At 38.6% G+C, this 23,472-nt stretch overlaps 1 protein-coding gene and 1 long non-coding RNA gene across 3 annotated transcripts in view; one reads left to right on the forward strand and one right to left on the reverse strand.

Moving 5' to 3' along the window:
* The window catches only part of LRRC58 (leucine rich repeat containing 58), a 77,581-nt gene that overhangs the window by 47,112 nt on the left and 6,997 nt on the right, over positions 1-23,472 (reverse strand). The window contains exons 2-4 of one of the 2 annotated variants that reach the window (XM_045502166.1): positions 14,867-14,995; positions 13,936-14,213; positions 5,020-10,992 (exon numbers count right to left, since the gene is read on the reverse strand). In XM_045502166.1, coding sequence (XP_045358122.1) covers positions 10,784-10,992; positions 13,936-14,213; positions 14,867-14,995 — 616 coding nt within the window. In that variant the 3' untranslated portion in view covers positions 5,020-10,783. Of the gene's footprint in view, positions 1-5,019; positions 10,993-13,935; positions 14,214-14,866; positions 14,996-23,472 lie in introns of those variants that run through there. The other variant, XM_045502167.1, reaches the window with a different exon arrangement.
* LOC123610933 lies at positions 1,412-3,946 on the forward strand. Its single transcript, XR_006718345.1, has 3 exons — positions 1,412-1,501; positions 3,098-3,253; positions 3,853-3,946. It is a non-coding gene; the product is annotated as an uncharacterized LOC123610933 (long non-coding RNA).

A 23,472-nucleotide genomic window follows, 5' to 3' on the forward strand; every position in this document is an offset into this window, starting at 1 on the left:
GCAATGAGAATTGAGAGCAGCTGCCCAGAAGAAAGCTTTCTAGCATCTTTTTCCTCCTTGTGGGAGAAAGACTAATTCATCTGCTTAGATGGCCCAAGTCTGATGATAATTTTTCCAGCTTTCTCTATTGGGCAGCACTATAGGGTTTATGTTTGACCTGACCTCCTTTGGATCATGTTCTGCTCAACCTTGTGGAATGCCATCTGGGGGTAGACAGCCCCTTGCAGGGGAAGTCTGTGATTCTGGTTGGTTACATTCGATTCAGGGAGAATGTAAGAAGCTCAATTCCGGTATGGTAAAGCTGACATTTAGATTCCTTTCTCAAGTCCATGTCAATTTATTTATTTTAAACTCAGAGAAGGGAAACTACACCAACAAACTTCACCAAATCTAACCCTACCCCAAGTGTCATGAGGACTAATTAAGGTAGGTTCTTGAATGTGCTTTGTAAACAGTAACAAGCTCCCAGATATTTACTATTATCTACAGTTTCCTACCGGATCTAAAATTGTGAATACTCTGAGATGTAGTGCAGCAGCATCACATTGAATGTGGCTGGCAAGTAACAATTCAGTACCAATAGTGTTATGATATCCTGTCATAGAATACGGTATTAGATAAAGAAGAATGTTATAGTGAGTAGCAGTGAAGTGGGAATCCAGAGGCTTGGATTCAAGATTCAGACATTTTGATTCCTGGACAAGTCTCTCTTTGCTTAAATTTTTTTCATCTCTCAAACAAGTGAGTCCATTTCATACCTTTAAAGTTTCTTCTAGCTCTAACATTCTAGAGAATGTTGATGGAATTGAATTGCTCATGAAGTTGGCAGTGACTGATGTGGATAGGACATGTCCAAGTGTTACTATCCCCAGAAATGTTCTGCCTTCCTATTTAGTATCTACAGTTTATAAGCCATTAAAGAAAATTTTTCTTCAGACACCTGTTCTAAGGAGAACATCCCAACGGGGCTGCTTAGGGAGCAGTTTTATCCTCAAGAAAGGAAAGAGGTCAGTTACACCCTGTTAGGATGTCCTTGGAACCACAGTAGAGGGGACGGCCATCTCACCAGCCAGCGCAACCTAACGAAAAGCCCCTAGTAGCGTGCCAGAACGAATTGGAGGTCAGCCAATCACGGAGCAACAGCACGACCTGACGCGAAAAAGACCCACCCGGACCTAAACCCGGAACCGCTGCAGCTTAAAAACCCCACCCCACCACACCTGGGGGCGACTTCCCTGACTCCTCTCTCTCTCCGAGTCACCGAACCTCGCCTGAGACCTTAGTTCCCAAATAAAGCCTTTGACTGCTAAAAGTTTTTAGCCTCTGACTCCTATCTTTACCCTGCCTTACGCCTGACCCTAACATTTGGTGCCCAAAGCGGAGCGGGGGGGGGGGGGGGGGGTGGGGGGGTGGGGAGGTAGTAGCTCGCCTCCCTTGGCTGAGCTCCCTCCTTGCCAAGCCAGAGGCCAACCACCCTACTCTCAAGCGCCTACAGGAGGCGGTAAGTAGGACAGACCCCTCCTTCCCTCCTCCAACTACGGCTGACAGCCACGAGAGACGTCTCGCAAGTCAGTCTCCTTTCCTCCGCACGCCGCAAGGCCCGCACACCAATAGGCCCCTTATTGCGGCGCGAGGGACGCCTCGCCCTGCCAAGCCAATGGCGAGTAACGAGTCTGAACCTCCTCGATCTCTTACCTCCCCCCCCCAATGTCTGTTAAAAAACTTCCGGCTCCTGGGCTTACAAGGTGAACTTCGTGGTAACCGACTCATCGGCCTTTGCACTGTAGTCTGGCCTCTACAAATTAGGTGATTCTCAATGGCTACCCGAGAGGTCTTTACAATACCAAATCTTAACCGATCTGGACAATTTCTGCCATCGGCTGGGAAAATGGGGAGAAATACCGTACATCGTGGCCTTTTGGGACCTCAGGTCTCTCCCCAACCTATGTTCCTCCTGCCCCTCTGCATGCATGCTCCTTGCCCGCCCACAACCCCCTGATGACCCCACCTCACCAACTTCCCCGATCTCCGACCCCTTAGAGGATCTAGCCACGCCACACACCAGCCCTCGCCCCCTTCCGTACTCCCAACCTCCAGCCGTCCCGCCCTCGCCTCCCATATCATCCCGAACTCGTGCTCAGGCCCCTCCCAGCGAACAGACCGCAGCGGCCATCTTACCTCTCCATGAGGTGGCAGGACCTGAAGGCCTGGTTCGAGTTCACGTCCCCTTCTCCCTCCAAGACTTATCCACCATTGAAAAGCGGCTAGGGTCATTCTTGTCTGACCCCACCCAATACATTAAGGAATTCCAATAGCTTGCCCAAGCCTACAGTCTCACATGGCATTACATCCATGTAATCCTCACCTCTACCCTCACCCCTGAGGAAAGGGAGCGCATCCAGGCCGCAGCCAGGGAACATGCAGACCAAACCCACATGACCGACCCCACTATGCCTGTAGGGGCCCATGCTGTCCTGGCAGCCGAACTCAATTGGAACTACCAACATGCAGGCAATGGTCACCAGCGCCGGGACCAGATGATCCCGTGCCTACTAGCAGGCATGAGGGCAACCTCAACCAAATCAGTGAATTTTAACAAACTTCAAGAAATAATACAGGACCCCAATGAAAACCCCGCAGCCTTCCTTAGCCGGCTCACAGAGGCACTCACCCAGTATACCAGACTAGACCCTACCACCCCCGCCAGGGCCACAGTATTGGCCACCTATTTTATTTCCCAGTCAGCCCCTGATATTAAAAAAAAAAAAACTAAAAAAAGCCGAAGATGGTCCTCAAACCCGTGTGGCCGACCTGGTAAAGATGGCTTTTAAAGTTTTTAATGGCCGAGAGGAAGCTCAAGAACAAAGACGATAGGCCTGTCTCCAACAAAAGGTACAATTACAGACCCAAGCCTTGGTAGCTGCCCTGAGGCCAGCCACAATAAAGGCCTCTGGACCATGGCCCCCTCCGGGGCCAAGCTTTAAATGTGGCCAAGAAGGCCACTGGTCTCATCAGTGTCCCCATCCCAAAAAGCCTACCAGTCCATGCCCATTGTGCCAGCAAATGGGCCATTGGGAATCCAATTGTCCTAACCCAGGGGATGACAGACTAGCAATGCCCCCACGTGGCGAGGCTTCACCCCAGTTGGACTCTGCTTTCCAACTGCTGGAGATGGAGGATGACGACTGACGAGGCCCAGACTCAGTAACTCCGGTGACCCACGCTGAGCCCAGGGTAAAACTCCAGGTAGCGGGTAAGTCCATCTCCTTTCTGTTGGACACGGGGGCTACCTATTCCGTCCTGCCGAGCTATTCCGGCCCCACCATGCCGTCCTCCGTTTCCGTCATGGGCATAAATGGCACCCCCTCCATTCCCCCATGCACACCGGTACTCACCTGCTGCCTGGATGGCTTCCACTTCTTCCACTCCTTCCTAGTCATCCCCTCCTGCCCCGTCCCCCTGTTGGGCCGAGACATCCTCAATAAATTAAAAGCCTCAGCAACCTCCCTATCTGCCTTACAAAGGCAGATCAACTCCCTAGCACAGGTCACTCTACAAAACCAATGAGCCCTAGATCTCCTGACAGCAGAAAAAGGGGAACATGCCTGTTCCTGAGGGAGGAATATTGCTACTACCTCAACGAATCAGGCTTAGTTGAAACCAATATAGAACACCTAAAGGAAATCTAAAAAACTCTATCCGCCCGCCCAGGATCCTCAGACCCCCTAACCTCCTGGTGGCAATCACCCCTCCTAACTTGGCTCCTCAGTATAGTCACCCCTCTAGTTGGTATCTGTATACTTATGCTTTTACCTTGTTTTCTCCGTTTCGTACGAAAACGAATTCATGAAGTTTCCCAGGTTGCATTTCACCAGATGGTGGTCCGGCCATATTCCCGCATTCCAACCTCAGACCCCACATACCATGACATCGCCCTTACACCCGCATGAAGCAGCCAGATCAGATCCGTCGCCCATTATCACCAGTAAGAGGTTGGAATGTTAGGATGTCTTTGGAACCACAGTAGAGGGGATGGCCATCTTGCCAGTGCAACCCAATGAAAAGCACCTAGTAGCGTGCCAGAACGAATTGGAGGTCAACCAATCACCAAGCGACAGCATGACCTAATGCGAAAAAGGGCCACCTGGACCTAAACCTGGAACCGCTGCAGCTTAAAAACCTCACCCACCACACCTGGGGGCGACTTCCCTGACTCCTCACTCTCTCTCTCTCCCTGAGTCACAGAACCTCGCCCGAGACCTTAGTTCCCAAATAAAGCCTTTGACCGCTAAAATTTTTTAGCCTCTGACTCCTATCTTTACCCTGCCTTACGCCTGACCCTAACACACCCAATGTTTTTTTCTCTTCTGCCCTTCAATTTCTGAGCCTATCTTAACCAAGAAGCCCTCCTATATACTAACCAGGGAAGTGGTAAGCTTTTTCCATCTCAGCAAATTTGAAACATTTACCTGTTTTGTTTTGCAAAGAATGTGTCTTTTCTACCCACTCTGCTTACCTCAACTCATAACCAACCACAATATTCTTTCCAATTTTGGAATCTAGAAAAATGTCAGGTGTTACAGGGCCACCAAAATAATGGCATTAAAGAACAATACTAAGTACCGTAATATTAGTGTGCTGTTAGTACTATACTACTTCGTGTTAAGATTGTTTGATTCTGGACTAAATGAAATGGAGTACCTGACCTTCATCAGCAAAATGACCTCACCAACTTCTTATTAGAACATGCATCCATAAGTCTGATAAGACTGTGGAAGCAGAAGGAACTGTGGTAGAAAGGTACCTGGTCTAATTCATCTTTTATCCTTTGCATCCAGCACAGAGAGTGAATGCTAATACATGCTTAATTTAATGTATGTATTCATGTACTGAAAAAGTTCAACAAATAGATGAGCAGTGGTACAGCAAGTAATCAGGCAAATACCAACATTATAAGGATTTTAGATTTTCTAAAAGTTCAATTAAATTAAAATACTGCCACTTTTCCAGAATACAGAATCAAATTCCAAGAAAGCACTTTTAATAAAATAAGGCACAATGTTTAATAAGGCAAAATTCACACAGAGGGTTAATATAACATCACATTCTCTTGTGAGTCCTGTGGGGGGAAAAAGGAGGTATAGAATTGAAGTAGCTTAAATATATTTTTAGAGCATTTGCCATTACCAAGTAATATATAAATTTGACGCACTTAACTGTATCTTATTCTGAAAAGGAAATATAATTGTTGAATCATGCTGCTGAATTACATTTATTGTTATCATTAAGTTTTAAATATCTATATATTTATAGATATTTGTAATTCATAAGATTTCAAGTAGATAAAATTAAGAAATCAGACAATAAAAAGTAATCTCACTAAAGCAAAAGTACATATATTTTCAATATCCTTTGTTGATACTTTAAAGTCCCAAACTTTATAAAAAGTTAAAGTTAAAGTACTGGTAATTTAAAATATTTCTCCCATTATACTTTCGTTTCTCATGAATACAAAGTGGGCTCAGAAATGCAACAAACACCAATTATAGGCACACAGGTCTCTCCATGATTAAACTGTTGTAAAGTGATTGTTGAAATTAATATTCCTTCTAAATAACATACATCACATCAATGACCACATCAATGTCAACCATTTGAGTTTAAAAGGATTCTCTTAAAACATCAGTTGTAGACAGAAGAACTAACCAATTTAGTAATGTTTTATAGTACCAGCAACAGCATTTTCAATCTTATCCCAGTGTCTTCTAACTACAATTTAGAATAAAAGTTTTATCCCATTTATTCACAACCACAGAAAGTAAGTTCTGGTGAATGCATACAGTCAATCCAACCATGGCTTTCTGGTACAATGGTATATACATAACCTTCATTAAACTAGTAAGTTTTAATATTTACTAGATTGAATACTGTACCTTAGGACAAACTGAGACTAACAAATCCCAGGTAAAAGTCTAGTAGCACCTAAATCAGTATTACCCTGTGAGTAATAATTCAATAATGTTTGTTGTTAGTGAACTGTTATTTTATACATCAATTCACAACAAATATGGACCACGGAGAGACATAAAAATGGAGATATTTACATGAAAAATGTTAAAACATAGCCCCTTGCAACCTAGTGTTACAAAGAAACCACTCAAAATATCCTAGGCCTCACAGCAGTAATATCTTTGCATCATGCTATTAACATGACAGCCTTTATATGCTGTCACCCTTAGTGGTAGCAGATAAATTTTCTTTACAAAATAATATAAAAAAGAATATACCTTTCACTGATTTTATTTCAGAGGACCCTGATCCTTATGGCTTGACCTTCTCCCATAATATGCATGATTAGGATTCTTTCTCCAGAAGCTCTAGACTCATAGACATTAGGCCCTGTTTTAGGGGAAGGAATTCCTCAGGTCACTCACAGTCTACCTCCCTCAAGTCAAATGCCAAAGGTCATTAGGCTGTCATAAACCACTTACTAAATGACAGTGCCCCAGACTTTGGGTCTACAATGAAGGATTTAAGGCACACACTTTCTGAGCATACATGAAGACACTGTTGCCTTTAAAAAGATCATGGCTGTAATGAAAATACAAAAGTGGATTCTATTAAATTCATCACATTAATGTTATACAGAGTATGGTGCTTAATACAGAAATAGTGACAGGTACTTGTTTTCTACACAGACAGAATCAGAAATATGTATCACAGATCATGTTGCCTAAAAACATACGTATCAGCCTTTATTGTTAACACCCAGCAGAACTTTTAAAAGCTATTTTGGACTAAATGCAGAATATTTATACTAACATAATACAATCTCTACTTTGGATAAGAAGAGGGTCATTTAAGTAAAAATTAGGTATTTCTAAATAAATGCAGCTTAACTAATTACATACACATATTAAAACTGATGTTTTGCCTACAAAGGGTTTTATTACTTAGAATAACATTTTATATAAATAAATACTGCTAAATGCTTTAAAAGATCAAACTTTATTTGCACCAATTATTTGCTTAGTATTTTTTTCTTTTTTTACATAGTGAAAAGGTAAACACTAACAAAGGCTGTACCATAAATTTCAGGTTAATGAGGTATTACTTTCTCCCTTTGGAAAGAGCAAAGTTGGCTCTAAGAAAATCCTATTTACTTGCTGGCTTGTCATCATAGAGGGATGTGGATAATCTCCCAATAGCAGAAACCAAAGAAACTTAGTTATAAAAACTTTCAGATGGTTGTCAATGGGCCACATGATTTTAAAACAATTCACTATTACTTTAAAGAACTTTCTTGGCTCAGGGCTATCCTGGGGTGTCTGGTGACTTCTCTTTTCCTGCCCTTTGTTATAAAGATTTCTTTCATTTAACACTCCAGCAAACAGCCTTTTCCTACTCTTTGCTTAAATTGATATTTACAATGTTTGGCAGAATTGGCCTGCAGTATTACACTGCACTAGCGTGGACTGCCTTTAACTTTTATCTACATCAACATAAAAATTTCTCAAATTTGAGGTACAGTTTATAATGCATCTTTATTTTTAAATTTGGTTACTTAAAATTCCAAAGAATAGAAATTTCAGAATAAGAGACTCCTCTGACATACATATAGAAGTAAAATATGAACAGTAAACCCTCAGATCTACCTCTGGTACTCAAAAACAAGGAATACTAAGAACCTCGACTAGCTTGTCGTTAGGTCAGCCAACCCCTGGCACCATGGAAGCAAAATGTTCTATCAGCTAATCTTCCTATTTCCTAAAATCCTAGGACTATTCAAACTGAGTTGGTGATGCTGAGAATAGGATTCTAAAAATAAAGATTACTAAGAATGTTCAATGTACCCATTTCCATTTCAAATATTAACACTGAAGAATTCCATTCTAGACACATTAATGCTGTGGTGAAGTAATTTGATACACAGAAGTTCTGGTCACTAAAATTAGAGCAGTATCAAAAACTTATTTCACTATGAAAATTAGCACAGGTTTTGTAAATCTCAAAAAATAAAGTTTATTAACTAGTTTAAACACAAACAGATGACTTAGCAACTAAAGAGAGAGACTACATTTAAAATACATAGCTATATGATTCGGGAATTGATTATCTGGTTGTTAAATTATCAAGTCCCTTGCATCTCATCTTCTGGCTAATTTCTACCAATCACCATTTATGAAAAAAGGTAAGGTAGAGGAGAGAAACAAAAAATCTTAGAAATTATTAGCAGCTCTTATAAAAGGTTAGGTCAAAGATTTAAAAGAAAAAATATATTGATCTGTGTTCAAGGGACAAGACTAGCCCAAGGTCCCCCTGCAACACTGGCACCTTAACTCCTAAAAACAAAACAACAACAACAAAAAAAAAACCCAAAAAAGATAAAACTAACAACTGAAATGTAGAGTTTTGTAAAAGTCACTAAAGACAGCTACACACTGATCTTAGATTTTCAAATGTCCACGTACAACAAACATTTTGTTGTATATTATGGTATACATCTACATATAAAGCAAAGGCCAGAAACTGTTTCTGGTTGGACCTATTTACATCTGTAAAGACCAATCAGTATAACTTCTTTCTGGGAAGCTGGAAAGAGGTAAGTATGGTTAAATACTATACTGACATACCTACCCATTTATTTTACGAAGACTAACTCTCAGAAGATTACCCAAGCTGTTACTTAGGTCAAGCTGGTAATAAATTAGTAAACTGAGGCATTTAAGCCAGAAAAATTTGGTCCTATCAATTTGGATATATTACTATGAATACATTATTTTATATGAAAATATTTTATGTATTGATATTAACTAAGTCAGTTACAAACATTTTGGGTTTGCCACTTAGGCACTGCCTAAGTCATCTTTACCTTTCCTAATTTTGTAGTATGCAGCTTGCTGTGGCTCAAGTGGAAAAGTAAACAAAGGCTTTCCATTACTTCCATATTATGATATAATCACCCATGTACTACATTGCTAGGCAGCAGAAACATACTAGATTACTTCTACAGACATAGACAATTTCTGAATCAAAAGGAAAAAAGAATCTTACTACGTTATAACGAGGTGAAGGGATTCATTCTATAGCAGCGTTTCACAACTGCAGTCATGAAACTCTCATGATGTTTCATGAATAAAATAATAAAGTGTGAACTATCCTACAGTATATTTTCTTCTAAAATAAAAAATAACATATGAGACAAAACCCTAACATATGTACATATTATTATTATTATACAACAATCTGGTTTTAAGAAATGGTGTGCCCCAATCATGAAAGCCAAGAAGTCAGAAAGGAGATCCTCTGATGTTCCAATGTGTTTCTGACCTGCGTACGACTGATAGGTAACATTTACCAACAAAACACCATGTTATTATTATTGGTCAGTTATCTAATGACTGCTAGTATGTGTTGTGCATTTTATAATATCAACTTATAATTGTACTATCATTGAATTTTTATTGCATATTAAACTAGTTAATAAAAATTTGGTCATTGCTAATAGCAATTAATTTGTGACACATTTTTCTGCTATATTTTAGATGTCTTCAATAAATTTCTTGTTATCAATACATTACTTTCATAAAGTATTCTATGGTTAAACTAGTTTTAGAAATTGCTCTATTTCACACGATTTCGAGACTGCTTTAAAGTCTTTACATAAATGAGTGCTGCCCACAATTTTATTTGGCTTGTTGTAGTAGTTTTCTAGTTTTTCTTTAAAATGTACAGAAAGTTACAGTTCAGTACACACAGGCAAAGGAGTCAGAGGTGAGCTAAAAATTTTTAAATCATCTTCCCACTCCTTTAATGCAAGATACAAAGAAGTTTTCTGAGCTTACATCTCTTTTCTGTCAAAAGAAATCGGACAGATTTTTAAATCAAAAGCTATTATCTGTCTTAATGAAAAGATTAATCAAGACTGTTGCCTCCCATTAAATGCAAAAGTGATTGCTTACAAGGGATCACTTCATGTTTAAGCAAAAAATTCAAGTTAAGGTGGCCATGAGCTCTGATGTGAGATATATAGTTGTTTACCTAGTTCTGTTAAAGTATATTTTAAAGCGTTCTGCATAGTATGTCAGATTATACAGGCTACTCTGGCATCATTCCTTGAATAAATTTCTAAAACCTTGCTAGGATTAAGGCACTATAACAGTCATTGCTGGATTTTAGAAGGGAAACCACAATCATATAGAACAAAAGAGCAGTACTGAAGAGTTTTAAAATCCCACATAAAAGTTATATTCCTTACTTTACCAGTTAGTAGGTCAGAAAGGGTTAGGTCCTATGTAACCATCTGTGAACTTATCTGAATGGCTCTGTAATCTAGACACACGGGCGATACAAGAAGGGAGGGCAGATCCTGTTATGGGATAGTGTTCAGCCTAAACCCAAGGACAATTCTGGTAATAATTACAGCTCTGATCACTTCTTTCTTCATCTCAACTGTCACAAGTCACACCACTCATGATTTATTATAACACTGCTCTTCAGAATGCTCCAATGTGCTGTATGATTCATGAAAAACTTAAGTGAAAACTGCAAGGAATCAGCTAAATTTGAAACTGCCATTCAGAGTGAATTATATTCAAAGAATCCAAACATGGAACTGGACTCATTCCTGCTGAATAAGAAGATGAAATACAAAATCTTTTCCGTCATCTCCGACTCTTTCACAGACATCAAGATGAAGATCTGGTTTCCAGTGAACTTCAATTTTCTTTTCTAACCACGTTTGCTCAGTTCTTTTAGTGTTTCACACCACCCTGCATTCTTTTCAACCAAGAAGGACTTTCTGCATTCTGTGTGCAGCAACACTAGCTTCATCCTCTGAGTCAGATTCGCTCTGGGATGTGGAGCTGTGAGAGGCGGAACTGCAAGGGGAAGAGCACTCTGGGGAACATAAGTAGTGCATCAGTGGGAGGCGGTACTTCCCACAGAAGTCCACAAATTTAATTTGTCTGACACAGCAGTCAAAGTAGACTCCTGGAAAGAAGAAGGAATTAAGTACAAAATAATCATTACAAAGCAAAGAGCCATTTCTTTTTCAACCCCTTCTCCAGCATTCTGAAGAAAAGTCATATACAGTCTTCTCTTTTAAGCAGAAGCAGTAGTTGCTTCTATAGGTATTTACAGAAATACCAGAAGGTCTTAGGGATGGCAATTTGGCTGCAAAGAGAAGGCCAGATAAGATTTAACTTAAAGGGAGCTGGCATTAAAGGGATACTGTTTACTTAGCTTGTTTTCTCTGGGTGACTTGGTGGACAGGGGCTGATGGAGAGATTACAGGATACCCACCGTTGTGTTCTTCCTCTGTTCCCCAAGTTACTCCTTGGTACTACCCTTCAGTCAAGAAGCTTTAAAAAAGCCCATAAAACTGCTTTAATAATGATCTTAAAAGATTAAGTTGTCATTTACAAAATGTGCAGGAAGGAGATGACTTCTGGTATTCCTGTTCATATACACTGGGAAGGCAAAATGCCATCTTACATTTCCACAGGTTCTGAATCTACAGGTTTCAAAGCGGTTTCACTAATGATCTCACTTGATTTTCACGCAATTATATATTGTTAGGTAGACTGAAACTAGTATTCCCCTTTTTTGATTCCTACTTTAGTGCTTCTGAATCTGGGGCCTTTCAGCTAAGTAAAAATACAGCTAGAGCTGAGAGGAAAGCAGAGGTTGCTGTGGCTCAGGGTTCAGTATTAACTGGAACATCTACAACTCTGGGTCCCATCACCTTTCTGCAGTGGATCTCAACCTCTTTTTTCTAAGATTCCTCTGGCACCAACTACTCTGTGTATATCACACAAGGGACTAAAGTAAAAAGATGTGGTTCAAGGAAAGGAGAAATAATGATTTCTATTTAACTTTTTCCTAATACTTTCCCCATTAACTTTAAAGTTTTCTGATACTGTAAGAATAATTCATAGTTTAAAAAGGGTATTTCATGGTATGTTACTTTGAACAATTTAGGAAAATAAATAAATGCAATAAAGTGGTCAGTTAATATTGATAATAAATTCCCTAAAATGTGTTAGCATCCTAAAAACAGATGGGGAAGTAATAAAATAAAGCATTATAGAGTTACCATGCGCTAAAACAGTACAATACTACCTTGTCATTTCTGAGATCTCAGACTCTACAAAGACAAAAAATCCTCACAAAGTATAAATTTATTTTTGTTTAACTTGGGTTCAAGAGTTAATGAGTCTGAGGGGAAAATATCAAAGGATCAATTTATAATTAATAATCTTAACTTTTAAACTAATAATTTTTAAAGTATTTTTGTTTCTGAGATAAAGGACACGCCAACATACTAAAGAAGTCATTAAAAAAAAGCATTTAAAAGGATACTGTCCCTTACCACTGTCAAAGCCAACTTGGGAAAGGAGAACCACAGAGAAGAGCGTAAGCACATCTAATCTGGCACAGCACAACACCTTCTATTTCTAAGAGTGAGTAGCCAGAAACGGCCCAGGGTATTGTCTTTTTTTTTTCCTTTTTAAACCAACAGTGTTGTTTTTATTTTTTAATATTCTTTGAGGAACCTAAATCATTTTCTCTTTTAACCTTCAAACAGTTCAAGACACAATGGGATTTTCAGGGATAATCTCACTTGGCTCTGATCATCATTATGCACCATTTCCTTAGCACCTACATTTCTCCCACAATAGTAAAAACCTTTCTGTAGCCTCATATATTGGATTTTTAAAAAGAAGTCTTTTAGGAGAGAGCCAAAATAAAATGACCTGCTATCAGTCACCAGCTCCCACCCACACACCCTGGCACTTGAGGCCCTTCATAGTTACTCCTCAATGTATCTTTTACTCCTCTCTCATTACTTCCCTAACTGCACATTTGAGCAATTATTACTCAAACCATAGTGTGCCCCATACTGTTTTGTCTCCAATTTTGCTCTCTCCAACTGAAAAGTTTCCTATCCTCAATTTTACCATATCAAAATTCAACTCATACTTCAAGAATCATCTTTTTTCCAGACCTAATTAAATATACTCTCTCCCTCCACTGATTTCCAATAGTACTCTGATTTCCTATTTTACTCTGCCTTACAGTCTACCATTTCTTTAATTCTCTCCAAATACTCTAAACTCAAGAAATTTTGAGCCAGGGATTTACAAGAATATATAAGTGCAGGGTACATTCCAAAACTGGCACATTCAGCCCATTCTCCTACATCCTGAATCATGTTCTATGAAGGTACCTGATACTCAGAACAGTGGGTCTATGAAAATGTCCTTCAAATAAATATGAAAGGTGGCTACACATTTTGGAGACTCTTTTTAAACTGTTAGGACTATTGGGGCACCTGGGTGGCTCAGTGAGTTAAGTGTCTAACTCTTGGGTTTCAGCTCAGGTCATGATCTCATGGTTTGTGAGTTTGAGTCCCACATCAGGCTCCATGCTGACTGTGCAGAGCCTGCCTGGGATTCTCATTCTCCTTCTCTCTCTGCCTCTCCCCTGTTCACTCTCTCTCTCAAAATAAAGAAATAAACCTTAAATAATCTTACATTTCCACAGGTTCTTAATCTACAGGTTTCAAAGCAGTTTCACTAATGATCTCACTTGATTTTCACGCAAACTTAAACTGTCAGGACTGTTTAATGCTTCTTTTGTGTTTCCTCTCATTTTACTGTCTTACTCTACTATCCTATGACAGTTCAAAGACATGCTGAGACTTTCTGGGTATTTTCCTTCTGTATGAAGGAAAACCAATGAAAAACAAAATGGAAGGAAGGAAGGGGGAGATGGGAGAAATGTCTTCTTTTTGGTAAAAGGGTGAAAGGATGAGGGAAACAGAAACAGATTAAATGCCTTTCTCTGTAAGAAGACAATTAAAAACATTTTGATTATCAATATAAAAAAAAAGCTCAAGGAACAGGAAACATATATACTGAATGAACTTACCTCCACACTTTGGGTTTGGGCAATTGCTGGCTAAACTCAAGTATCTAAGAAGATTCCCAGGAAGATCGAAGGGAGTGTAGGAAATATTTCGAATTTTAATGGTCCGTGCAGCTAATTCCAGGAGAGTTGGAGGGTCATAGGTTAAATCTCTAACAAAACGAACAACCAATGGATTTCCTCGCAAACTCAATTCTTCCAAATGAATAAGATTGAGGATCTCTCGAGGCAGGTATGTCAGCAAGTTATTGTGAAGACTGAGGGAACGAAGTGAATGCAACCTACAATGAAGGTAGTATAAAAATCAATGGCAGGGAGCAAGCTAACTACCGAGAGAGTTAAGCGAAGAGCTTGATTTCCCCAAGAGAATGAGCAATTAAGGTCAATGAAGTAAAATAAAAAGGAACTGAAACTAGAGTGCAGACTTGTAAATATCATGAAATGACATTTGCCCATGGAATCTTAGAGAGTGTAGAATTAGTATTCTGATGTGCCAGGCTGATACAAATGCTAGATTTAAAGATTTTTTTTTTTTTTTAGTATGCCTTATCATTCAGATACCTACAAAGATTTAAAATGCAACAGAAAGCAAGTTCTTTCACATTATTTCATCAGGAGAGGAATGCTTCGTATCAAATATAAAATCAATTAAAATTCCATAAACCCTGGAGAAATCTATGCCAAATTACTCTATTTTTGATTAGAGAAAACTGGCTAACCAAATATTTTGAGGAATAAACCAGGGCATTTAAAAGTAGTATTAAAAATAAGCAACTCAACTCACAGCAAACCTCAAAACTGTAATTCTCATGTATCATTTACTTTGAGAATGTCTAATTCTCTTTTACATATAAAATACGTGGGATGAATACTTAGGACAAAAATTCCTAAGCCTGGATCTCTGTGTGTACTTAGATTGCCTGAAACTACTCACTGTGAAAGCTGAGGAGGCACACTTTGAATTTTGTTGTCACATAATACCAAGTAACTTAGAGAAGGCAGATTTGCTAATTCTGGTGGGATTTCTTTGATGAAGTTTCCTCCGAGATATAAACACTCTAAACTGTAAAAACAAATAAAAACAAATGTAAACAAACAAAAACTGGACAAGAAATTCCAATGTCTTTATTACAACAAATATATTTATTTATTAATTCAGCAAATGTTTTACTTAGGGATGTGCTAAGTGCTATATGGTCTCTAGAGAAATAAAGCAACCTTCAGGGAGCTTATATGACAGGTAAGCAGGTAAGACATGCCATCGTTAGACAATATTATAATTAAACACAAAACAAAGACATAAATAAGAATAACATGATTAAAATACCGAAGTAAGCAGAACAGTCCATAAATAATAGAGAAGTTTAAAAAGTAGAGAAGAAAAGGACACAGTAGTAGGGACTGAGACAGGTTTTGCAAAAGTGTTATGACTTTGGCTGGACTTTAGCCCATGCAAATGCAGGAAAGAAAATAGCTGGAGGGGAGAGCTTTTTTGGGACAACAAACACATCTTTTAACACAGAAGAAGAGAATTCATATTGAAGAACCCAGAGAGAAGGCTGAATGAAAGCCAGATTACATGAAGCCCAAATTCTGTGATGGTAGGCTTGGATTTGATGCACTGGAGGCAATGGGAAAACTACTAACCTTTTTCTGAAGACAGTGGAAAAACATGGCTGAACTCTACATTTCTTCTTTGTTCTTACTATTGCAAATGCATTCTTCAGGAACTATCTAAATAAATTATGTAAAACTGACCACTATCATGAAATTAAAGTTCTAGATAGTCACCTTATTTTCCATCAAGTTAACAATATTTCAGACATAAAATATATTGCACCAAAACGTACTGCTACTTTTTGTGGTGATGATTGTAGAAAGGCTCTCTCCAAAAGATTTCGGCAGGGAGTGGCAGAATCATTTCTTACAATGTATATAAATATAATTAAAATGTATACATACAGATCTTTTTCATTACTGTTTTGTCTTCCTGTTAACTTTGCTAACTCAGTAGACACTAGCATTCTTTAAGACACCTTTAAGTGTGTCTTAAAGAGAAAATACCTACTATACCCAAACTTCCAGGGTAAGAATTCCCTGGGGTACTTTTAAAGCTACAAAATCGAAGCCCCGTCCAAATTTAATCAGAGTTCCAGGGGAAGATTTTAGGCAATCAGGTTAAAAGGGAAATGTTAAAAGGTAAAGCCAAGTTACTCTGCAGAGGTACAGCTAATTACAAATCCACAATTAGCATTTAAGGGCACTTCTTACCACGTAAACCTGCCAACACTTATTATCATCATCTCCTTTAGTTTTTTGTTGTTATTTGTATGAAAAATGACACAATTCTGTTCTTTAAATTTGCAGTTCTCTAGTTACTAGTGAATTTTGTATGTTTTGGCCATTTGTGTATCTTTAGAGAACTGCCTGTTCATATCCTTCACCCATTTTTCTCATAGGTTATATGGTTTTCTCTTATTAATTTGTTGGGAGCTTTGTTGTTAAATATATGTTCTGCATAACCTTGTTTCTCTGTGGCCTAGAGCATGGTCTATTTTTGTTCATATTTTACACATGTACAATGAATGTGTAGCTACTAGGATGGAGCTTATTAACTGCAATTCAAATTTTTACAGTTATCTCTCATTATTTGGCCTTCTTGTTCTGCTGCTTAGTCTTCTACCAGAACCATAGTTTTCCTTCTTCCCTTTATAATTACCAAGTTTTGTTCTTTCCCTCTGAAAATACAGGAGCTATAATACAGATAAATCCTTGTTAAACTGTTCCTTAACTCACATGAAGCATTTCTTTTTCCCTTTTAATCCATTTTGCCTTAAAATTTCTTTTCATTATCAATACTGTCATCTTTTATTTGTTAGTATTTATTTCACTTAATCCACCATTCACCAGAATAAGAAGTTAGACCAATTACTTATTCTCGTTATGCCTCCGTTTCTTCTTCTTCAAAATAGAGTAATATATAATATAAAGTACCTAGTTAACACATATGAACTGGGCACCTACCATGTGCCAGGCACTATTCCAAGGAATATGGTACAAATAAGACCAAGTTCTTGACCTTACAATCTAGTGATAGAAAATAAATCAGAGAACACATATAGATTATGACAGATATGTTTAAGTGTTATAAAGAAAAAGGGAGGTAATCAGATGGTGATTAAAGTGAAATTCTAGACAGGGTGCTCAGGAAAGTTTCTCTTAGATGACATGTGAATGGAGATCTGAATAGAATAAATGAGTACAAATCCCTGAGGCTGAAAAATGCTTGGCGTGTTGCCAGTGTGGGTACATCAGTGTAGTAGAAGTGGGACAGTGGTGGTCAGAGGTCAGACAGATAGCCTGGGAAGGCCAGATCAGAGGGACCTTTGGGCCTTAGTAAGGATTTTATCCTATGTAGGAAGGGTTTTGAACAAAGGCTAATTGTCTAACTTAACTTACACTTTAGAAAGACCACTTGGCTACTGTGTGAAAAGTAGCATGGTAAGTGGTGGGGAGAGGGGAGTATGATGGGAGGAGAGGAAGCAGGATGAACAGTCTGGAGCCTAATGCAGTAGCACAGATGCAAAATGGTAGAGATTTACTTGATACATCTTTTTCTATCTTGTTACTTTTAACTCATTGGGTTATTTCAAGTGAACTCTTTACAAACGTACACAACTTGATTGTTGATATATTTAGACTTGTGTTTTCTCATACCACAGTATATCTCAATATCTTTTGTTCATTTGTTGTGTTTCAATCATGTCCAGAGACAGGTCTAGCAAGAAGTTGCTATGACTGATGTCAGAGAGGTTGCTGCCTGCATTCTCCTCTAGGATTTTTATGGTTTCCTGGCTCACATTTAGGTCTTTCATCCATTTTGAATTTAGTTTTGTGTATAGTGTGGGAAAGTAGTCCAGTTTCATTTTTCTGCACGTTGCTGTCCAGTTTTCCCAACAGCATTTGTTAAAGAGACTTTTTTCCACTGGATATTCTTTCCTGCTTCGTCGAAGATTAGTTGACCATATAGTTGTGGGCCCATTTCTGGGTTTTCTATCTGTTCCATTGATCTATGTACCTGTTTTTGTGCCAGAACCATACTGCCTTAATGACAGTAGTTTTATAATTTAGCCTGGAATCTGAAATCAGGATGCCTTCATTTTTGTTTTTCTTTTTCAGTATTGCTTTGGCTATTCAGGGTCTTTTGTGGTTCCATACAAACTTTAGGATTGTTCTAGCTCTGTGAAAAATGCAGGTGGTATTTTGATGGGGATTGCCTTAAATATGTAGATTGCTGTGGGTAGTATAGACATTTTAACAATGCTTGTTCTTTCAATCCATGAGCATGGAATGCTTTTCTATTTCCTTGTGTTTTCTTCAGTTTCTTTCATAAGTGTTCTGTAGTTTCCAGAGAACAGATATTTTACCTCTTTGGTTAGGTTTATTCCTAGGTATCTCATGGTTTTTGGTGAAACTGCAAATGGGATCAATTCCTTGATCTTTTTCTGTTGCTTCATTATTGGTGTATAGAAATGCAACACATTTCTGTATGTTGATTTTACATCCTACAACTTTCCTGAATTCATATATTAGTTCTAGCAATTTTTTGGTGTCTTTAAGGTTTTCTACATAGCGTATCACGTCATCTACAAATAGTGGAAGTTTGACTTCTTCCTTACTGATTTGGATGCCTTTTATTTCTTTTTGTTGTCTGATTGCTGAGACTAAAATTTTCAGTACTATGTTAAATAGTGGACATCCTTGCCTTGTTCCTGACCATAGCTGAAAGGCTCTCAGTTTTTCCCCACTGAGGATATTAGCTGTGGGTTTTTCGCATGTGGCCTTTATGATCTTGAGGTATGTTCCATCAAACCCTACTAGTTGAGGGTTTTTATCAAGAATGGATGCTGTATTTTGTCAAATGCTTTTTCTGCATCTATCAAGAGGATCATATGGTTCTTACTCTTTCTTTTATAAATGTGGTGTATCACTGATTGATTTGAGAACACTGAACCACCCCAGCAGCCCAGAAATAAATCCCACTTGATTGTGGTGAATAAGTATTTTAATGTACTGTTGGATTCGATTTGCCAGTATCTTGTTGAAAATTTTTGCATCCATGTTCATCAGGGATACTGGCTTGTAATTCCCCTTTTTAGTAGGGTCTTTGCTTGTTTTGGAATCAAGGTAATGCTGGCCTCGTAGAATGAGTCTGGAAGTTTTCCTTCCATTTCTATTTTTTGGAATGGTTTGAGAAGAGTAAGTATTAACTCTTCTTTCAATGTCTAGTAGAATTCTCCTGGGAAGCCATTTGGCCCTTGACTCATGTTTGTTGGGAGATTTTTGATTACTGTTTTAATTTCTTTGCTGGTTATGGGTCTGTTCATATTTTCTATTTCTTCCTGTTTCAGTTTTGGTAGCTTGCACGTTTCTTGGAATTTATCCATTTCTTCCAGGTTATCCAGTTTGTTGGCAAATAATTTTTCATAATATTCTATCACAATAGTCTGTATTTCTGAGTTGTTGGTTGTGATCTCTCACCTTTCACTTGTGACTTTATTTATTTGGGTCCTTTCTCTTTTCTATTTGATAAGTCTGGCTAGGGGTTTATCAATTTTATGAATTCTTTCAAAGAACCAGCACTTAGTTTTGGTAATCTGTTCTACTGGGTTTTTTGGTTTCTTCTATCATTATTATTATTTTTTTAAGTAGGCTCCATGCCCAGTGTGGAGCCCCATGTGGGGCTCAAACTCAGGACCCTGAGATCAAGACCTGAACTGAGATCAAGAGCTGGATGCTCAACCGAGTCACCCATTTTTTTTATTTTTGTTTGTTTTGTATCATTTATTTCCATTCTAGTATTTATTATTTCCCTTCTTCTGTTGCCTTTAGGCTTTATTTGCTGTTCCTTTTGGAGCTCCATTAGGTGTACGGTTAGGTTGTATATTTGAGACCTTTCTTGCTTCTTGAGATAAACCTGAATTGCAATATACTTCCCTCTTAGGACCACCATCACTGCATCCCAAACGTTTGGACTACTGTGTTTTCATTTTCATTTGCCGCCATACACTTTTTAATTTCTTCTTTAATTTCCTAGTTAGCCCAGGAAATAGGTTAGCCCTATTCTTTAATAGGATGTTTTTTTAACCTCCATGTATTTGTGGTCTTTCCAAATTTTTCCTTATGGCTGACTTCAAGTTTCATGGTGTTGTGGTCTAAAAATATGCGTGGTATGATCTCAATCTTTTTGTATTTGTTGAGGCATGATTTGTGACTCAGTATGGAGCTATTCTGTAGAAAATTTTTTGTGCACTTGAAAAGAATGTGCATTCTGCTGCTTTAGGATGGAATGTCCTGAATATACCTGTTAAGGCCATCTGGTCCAGTATGTAATTCAAAACTATTGTTTCCTTATCAATTTTCTGCTTAAATGATCTGTCCATTCCTGTAAGTGCTGTGTTAAAGTCTCCTATTATTGTATTACTATCAGTGAGTTTCTTTATGGTTGTTAGTAACTGATTTATGTATTTGGGTGTTTTCAATTTGGGGCATAAATATTTACAATTGTTTGATCTTCTTGTTGGATAGACCTTTTAATTATGATATAATGCCCTTCTTCCTCTCTTGTTACAGTCTTTGTTCTAAAATCTAGTTCATCTAAGTATGGCTACTCCGGCTCCCTTTTCATGTCCATTAGCAGGATAGATGGTTCTCCATCCCCTCACTTTCAATCTGGAGGTGTCTTTATGTCTAAAATGAATCTTTTGTAGGCAATATGTAGATCAGTCTTGTGGGTTTAATCTATTCTGATACCCTGTGTCTTTTGATTGGAGAATTTAGTCCATTTACATTCATATTGATTATTGAAAGATATGAATTTAGTGCCATTGTGTTTCCTATAGAGTTGGTGTTTCTGGAAATGTTCTCTGTTCCTTTCTAGTCTTTGTTGCTTTTGGTCTTTCTTTCCCACTCAAAGAGTTCCTTTTAATATTTCTTGCAGGGCTGGTTTAGTGGTCACAAACTCCTTTTGTTTTTGTTTGTGTGGGAAAATCTTTCTCTCTCCTTCTATTCTGAATGACTGCCTTGCTGGATAAAGTATTCTTGGCTGCATATTTTCCCCATTCAGCTTTTTAAATATATTATGCCACTCCCTTCTGGCCTGCCAGGTTTCTGTGGAGAGATCTGCTAACTTGATTTGTCTTCCTTTGTAGGTTAGGAACTGCTTTTTCCCTTGCTGCTTGCAGGATTCTTTCCTTAATCTCTGTATCTTGCAAATTTTACCATGATATGTCTTAGTGTTGGCTGGATTTTGTTGATTTTGATGAGAGTTCTCTGTGCCTCCTGGATTTGGATGTCTGATTCTTTCCCGAGATTAGGGTAGTTTTCAACTGTAATTTGCTCAAATAAACTTTCTGACCTTTTTCCTCTCCCTTCAGCTTCTGGGACTGCTAAGGTACAAATGCTATTTCATTTTAATAAGTTGCTAAGTTCCTTAAGTCTACCTTCATGCTCCATTACCTTTGTTTCCCTCTTCTTTTCGGCTTCACTATTTCCCATTAATTTTATCTCTTGTATCACTAATTCACTCCCTCTACTTTGTCCATCCTCATTGTTATGGCCTCCATTTGGGTTTGCAACTTGGTTATAGCATTTTTAATTTTGGCCTGACTAGATTTTCATTCTTTTATCTCTGTAGTAAGGGATTCTCTAGTCTTCTATGCTCTTTTCAAGCCCAGCTAGAACCCTTATAATTGTTTTAAATTCTAGTTCAGACATCTTATCCCTGGTCATCATTTCTTCCTGTTCTTTTTTGGGGATGAATTCCTCTGTCTTGTCATTTTGGAGGGGAGAAAAACAAAAAAGAAAAAAATAATAAAATAAAATTAAAATTAAAAGATTCTTTCTCCACTTGGTGGTGCTGTTTAGCTCACTGTGGTCCATCAGTGCTGGTGGGCTAGGAGTGAAAATGGCTTCACCCTGCTCTCTAGTCTCTAGAGTGGGAAGTTTGCACCCTTGCAGATGTGCAATCACCCCTCCTGTGTCCCTGGCTTCTGTCAGATCCCCACCTCTACCCGGCTGTGTCTGAGCTGTCCACCTGCCAGGTGGTGCAGCTCTCCTCGGTTTTCTCTCAGGCATGGCTGTTTGAACCCCACACTTCAGAGGCCCCCACAGCCTGCTGGGATCCTCTGGGGGAGGGTTTCACTGTACTGTGGCCGGTGCTGTCTTGTCCCAGGAAATGGTCACTTGACTCGCGCAGAAGCAGTGGCTCAGAGTTTATGATATCGTAACACACTGTCAGAGCCAGGGTTTGCTGTCCTCAGCCAGTGTCTTTGTTCCTACACTGGTGAATGGAGCAGCTCTACAGTGCCTGCCAGGTCTTTTGCCCCTGGAGAGGCTGTATCACTTCTACCAAATGCACTCCAAGCAGAGGAGTCACATGCTTCTCCCCATGTGACCCAGGGGATTCTCAGATCATGCTGCCTGCTTCCTTGCAGAAGCACCACCAGGTGTTAACCTCCAAAACGTTAGACTCTGTACTCTGCTCACTGGGATCATGGATTCCTCTCCACAGCAGCACCCATGGCTCTTTTCTCCCACAAACCAACTTCTGCAGTTCCTACCTTCCACAGGTGTTTTTGTTTGTTTGCAGACATGCAGCTTTGTTCTCTAAGACTTCTGATTTCTTCGGTATTCAGAATTATTTGATTATTTCGATATTTATGTAGCTGTTTGGGGGAGGAGGCAAGCTTAGGGTTACCCTACTCCTCTGCCGTTTTAACCCTCTTCTTATAATTCTGAATTTTATTAAAATTAGTTCCCACTTATACCTAAAAATAGGTTGGGCCCAGATAAGCTTGTTTTCAACCTGTGAGGTATAAGCCTTTACTAGTATTTCTTGCTATTTCTTGCTTGCTATTTCTTTTAAAGTCCATTTTTCTTGGAGTATATATTTTACGAGTCCTTTCAGCAAGGACCCATGGTCTTAATTTTCGAGTCCTTTGTCTCTGTTTTTCTCTTTCCTTCACTGTTGAATAACAGCTTGGCTGAGCATAAAACTCTAGGTTGACAGTTACTTTTCCTTAGCACTAGGAAGCTATTATTATCTTACTACACCCAGTATTACTACTATTGTTTCTTTGTAGGTAATCAGTTTTTTTCTCATTAGGAGCTGTGTCTTTTTTCTGTATTCTCATTGTTCTAAAGTTTTACTATGGTGTTTCAAGATATCAGTTTAGAGCACTCTTTCTTTAATTGTGGAAAATTTCAGCTACTATTGCTTTAAACACTGCCTTTCCTATATTCTCTTTCTAGAATTTCTACTAAACAGCAGTTTGAATGTGGGAATCAATTTTCCATGAAAGAAACATTTTTTTCATACTTTCCATTTCTTTATCTTTTTGTGCTGCATTCCAGGAGAATGCCTCAGTAAGATCTTTTAGCTTACCGATTCATTCATCAGCTGACTTCAGTCCACCTTGCAGCACACTTAGTTCACAATTACATTTTTTCATTTCTAGGGATTCTAACTGGGGTTTTCAT

Source organism: Leopardus geoffroyi, chromosome C2, assembly GCF_018350155.1.
Source record: "Leopardus geoffroyi isolate Oge1 chromosome C2, O.geoffroyi_Oge1_pat1.0, whole genome shotgun sequence".
Classification (NCBI taxonomy): Eukaryota; Metazoa; Chordata; class Mammalia; order Carnivora; family Felidae; genus Leopardus; species Leopardus geoffroyi.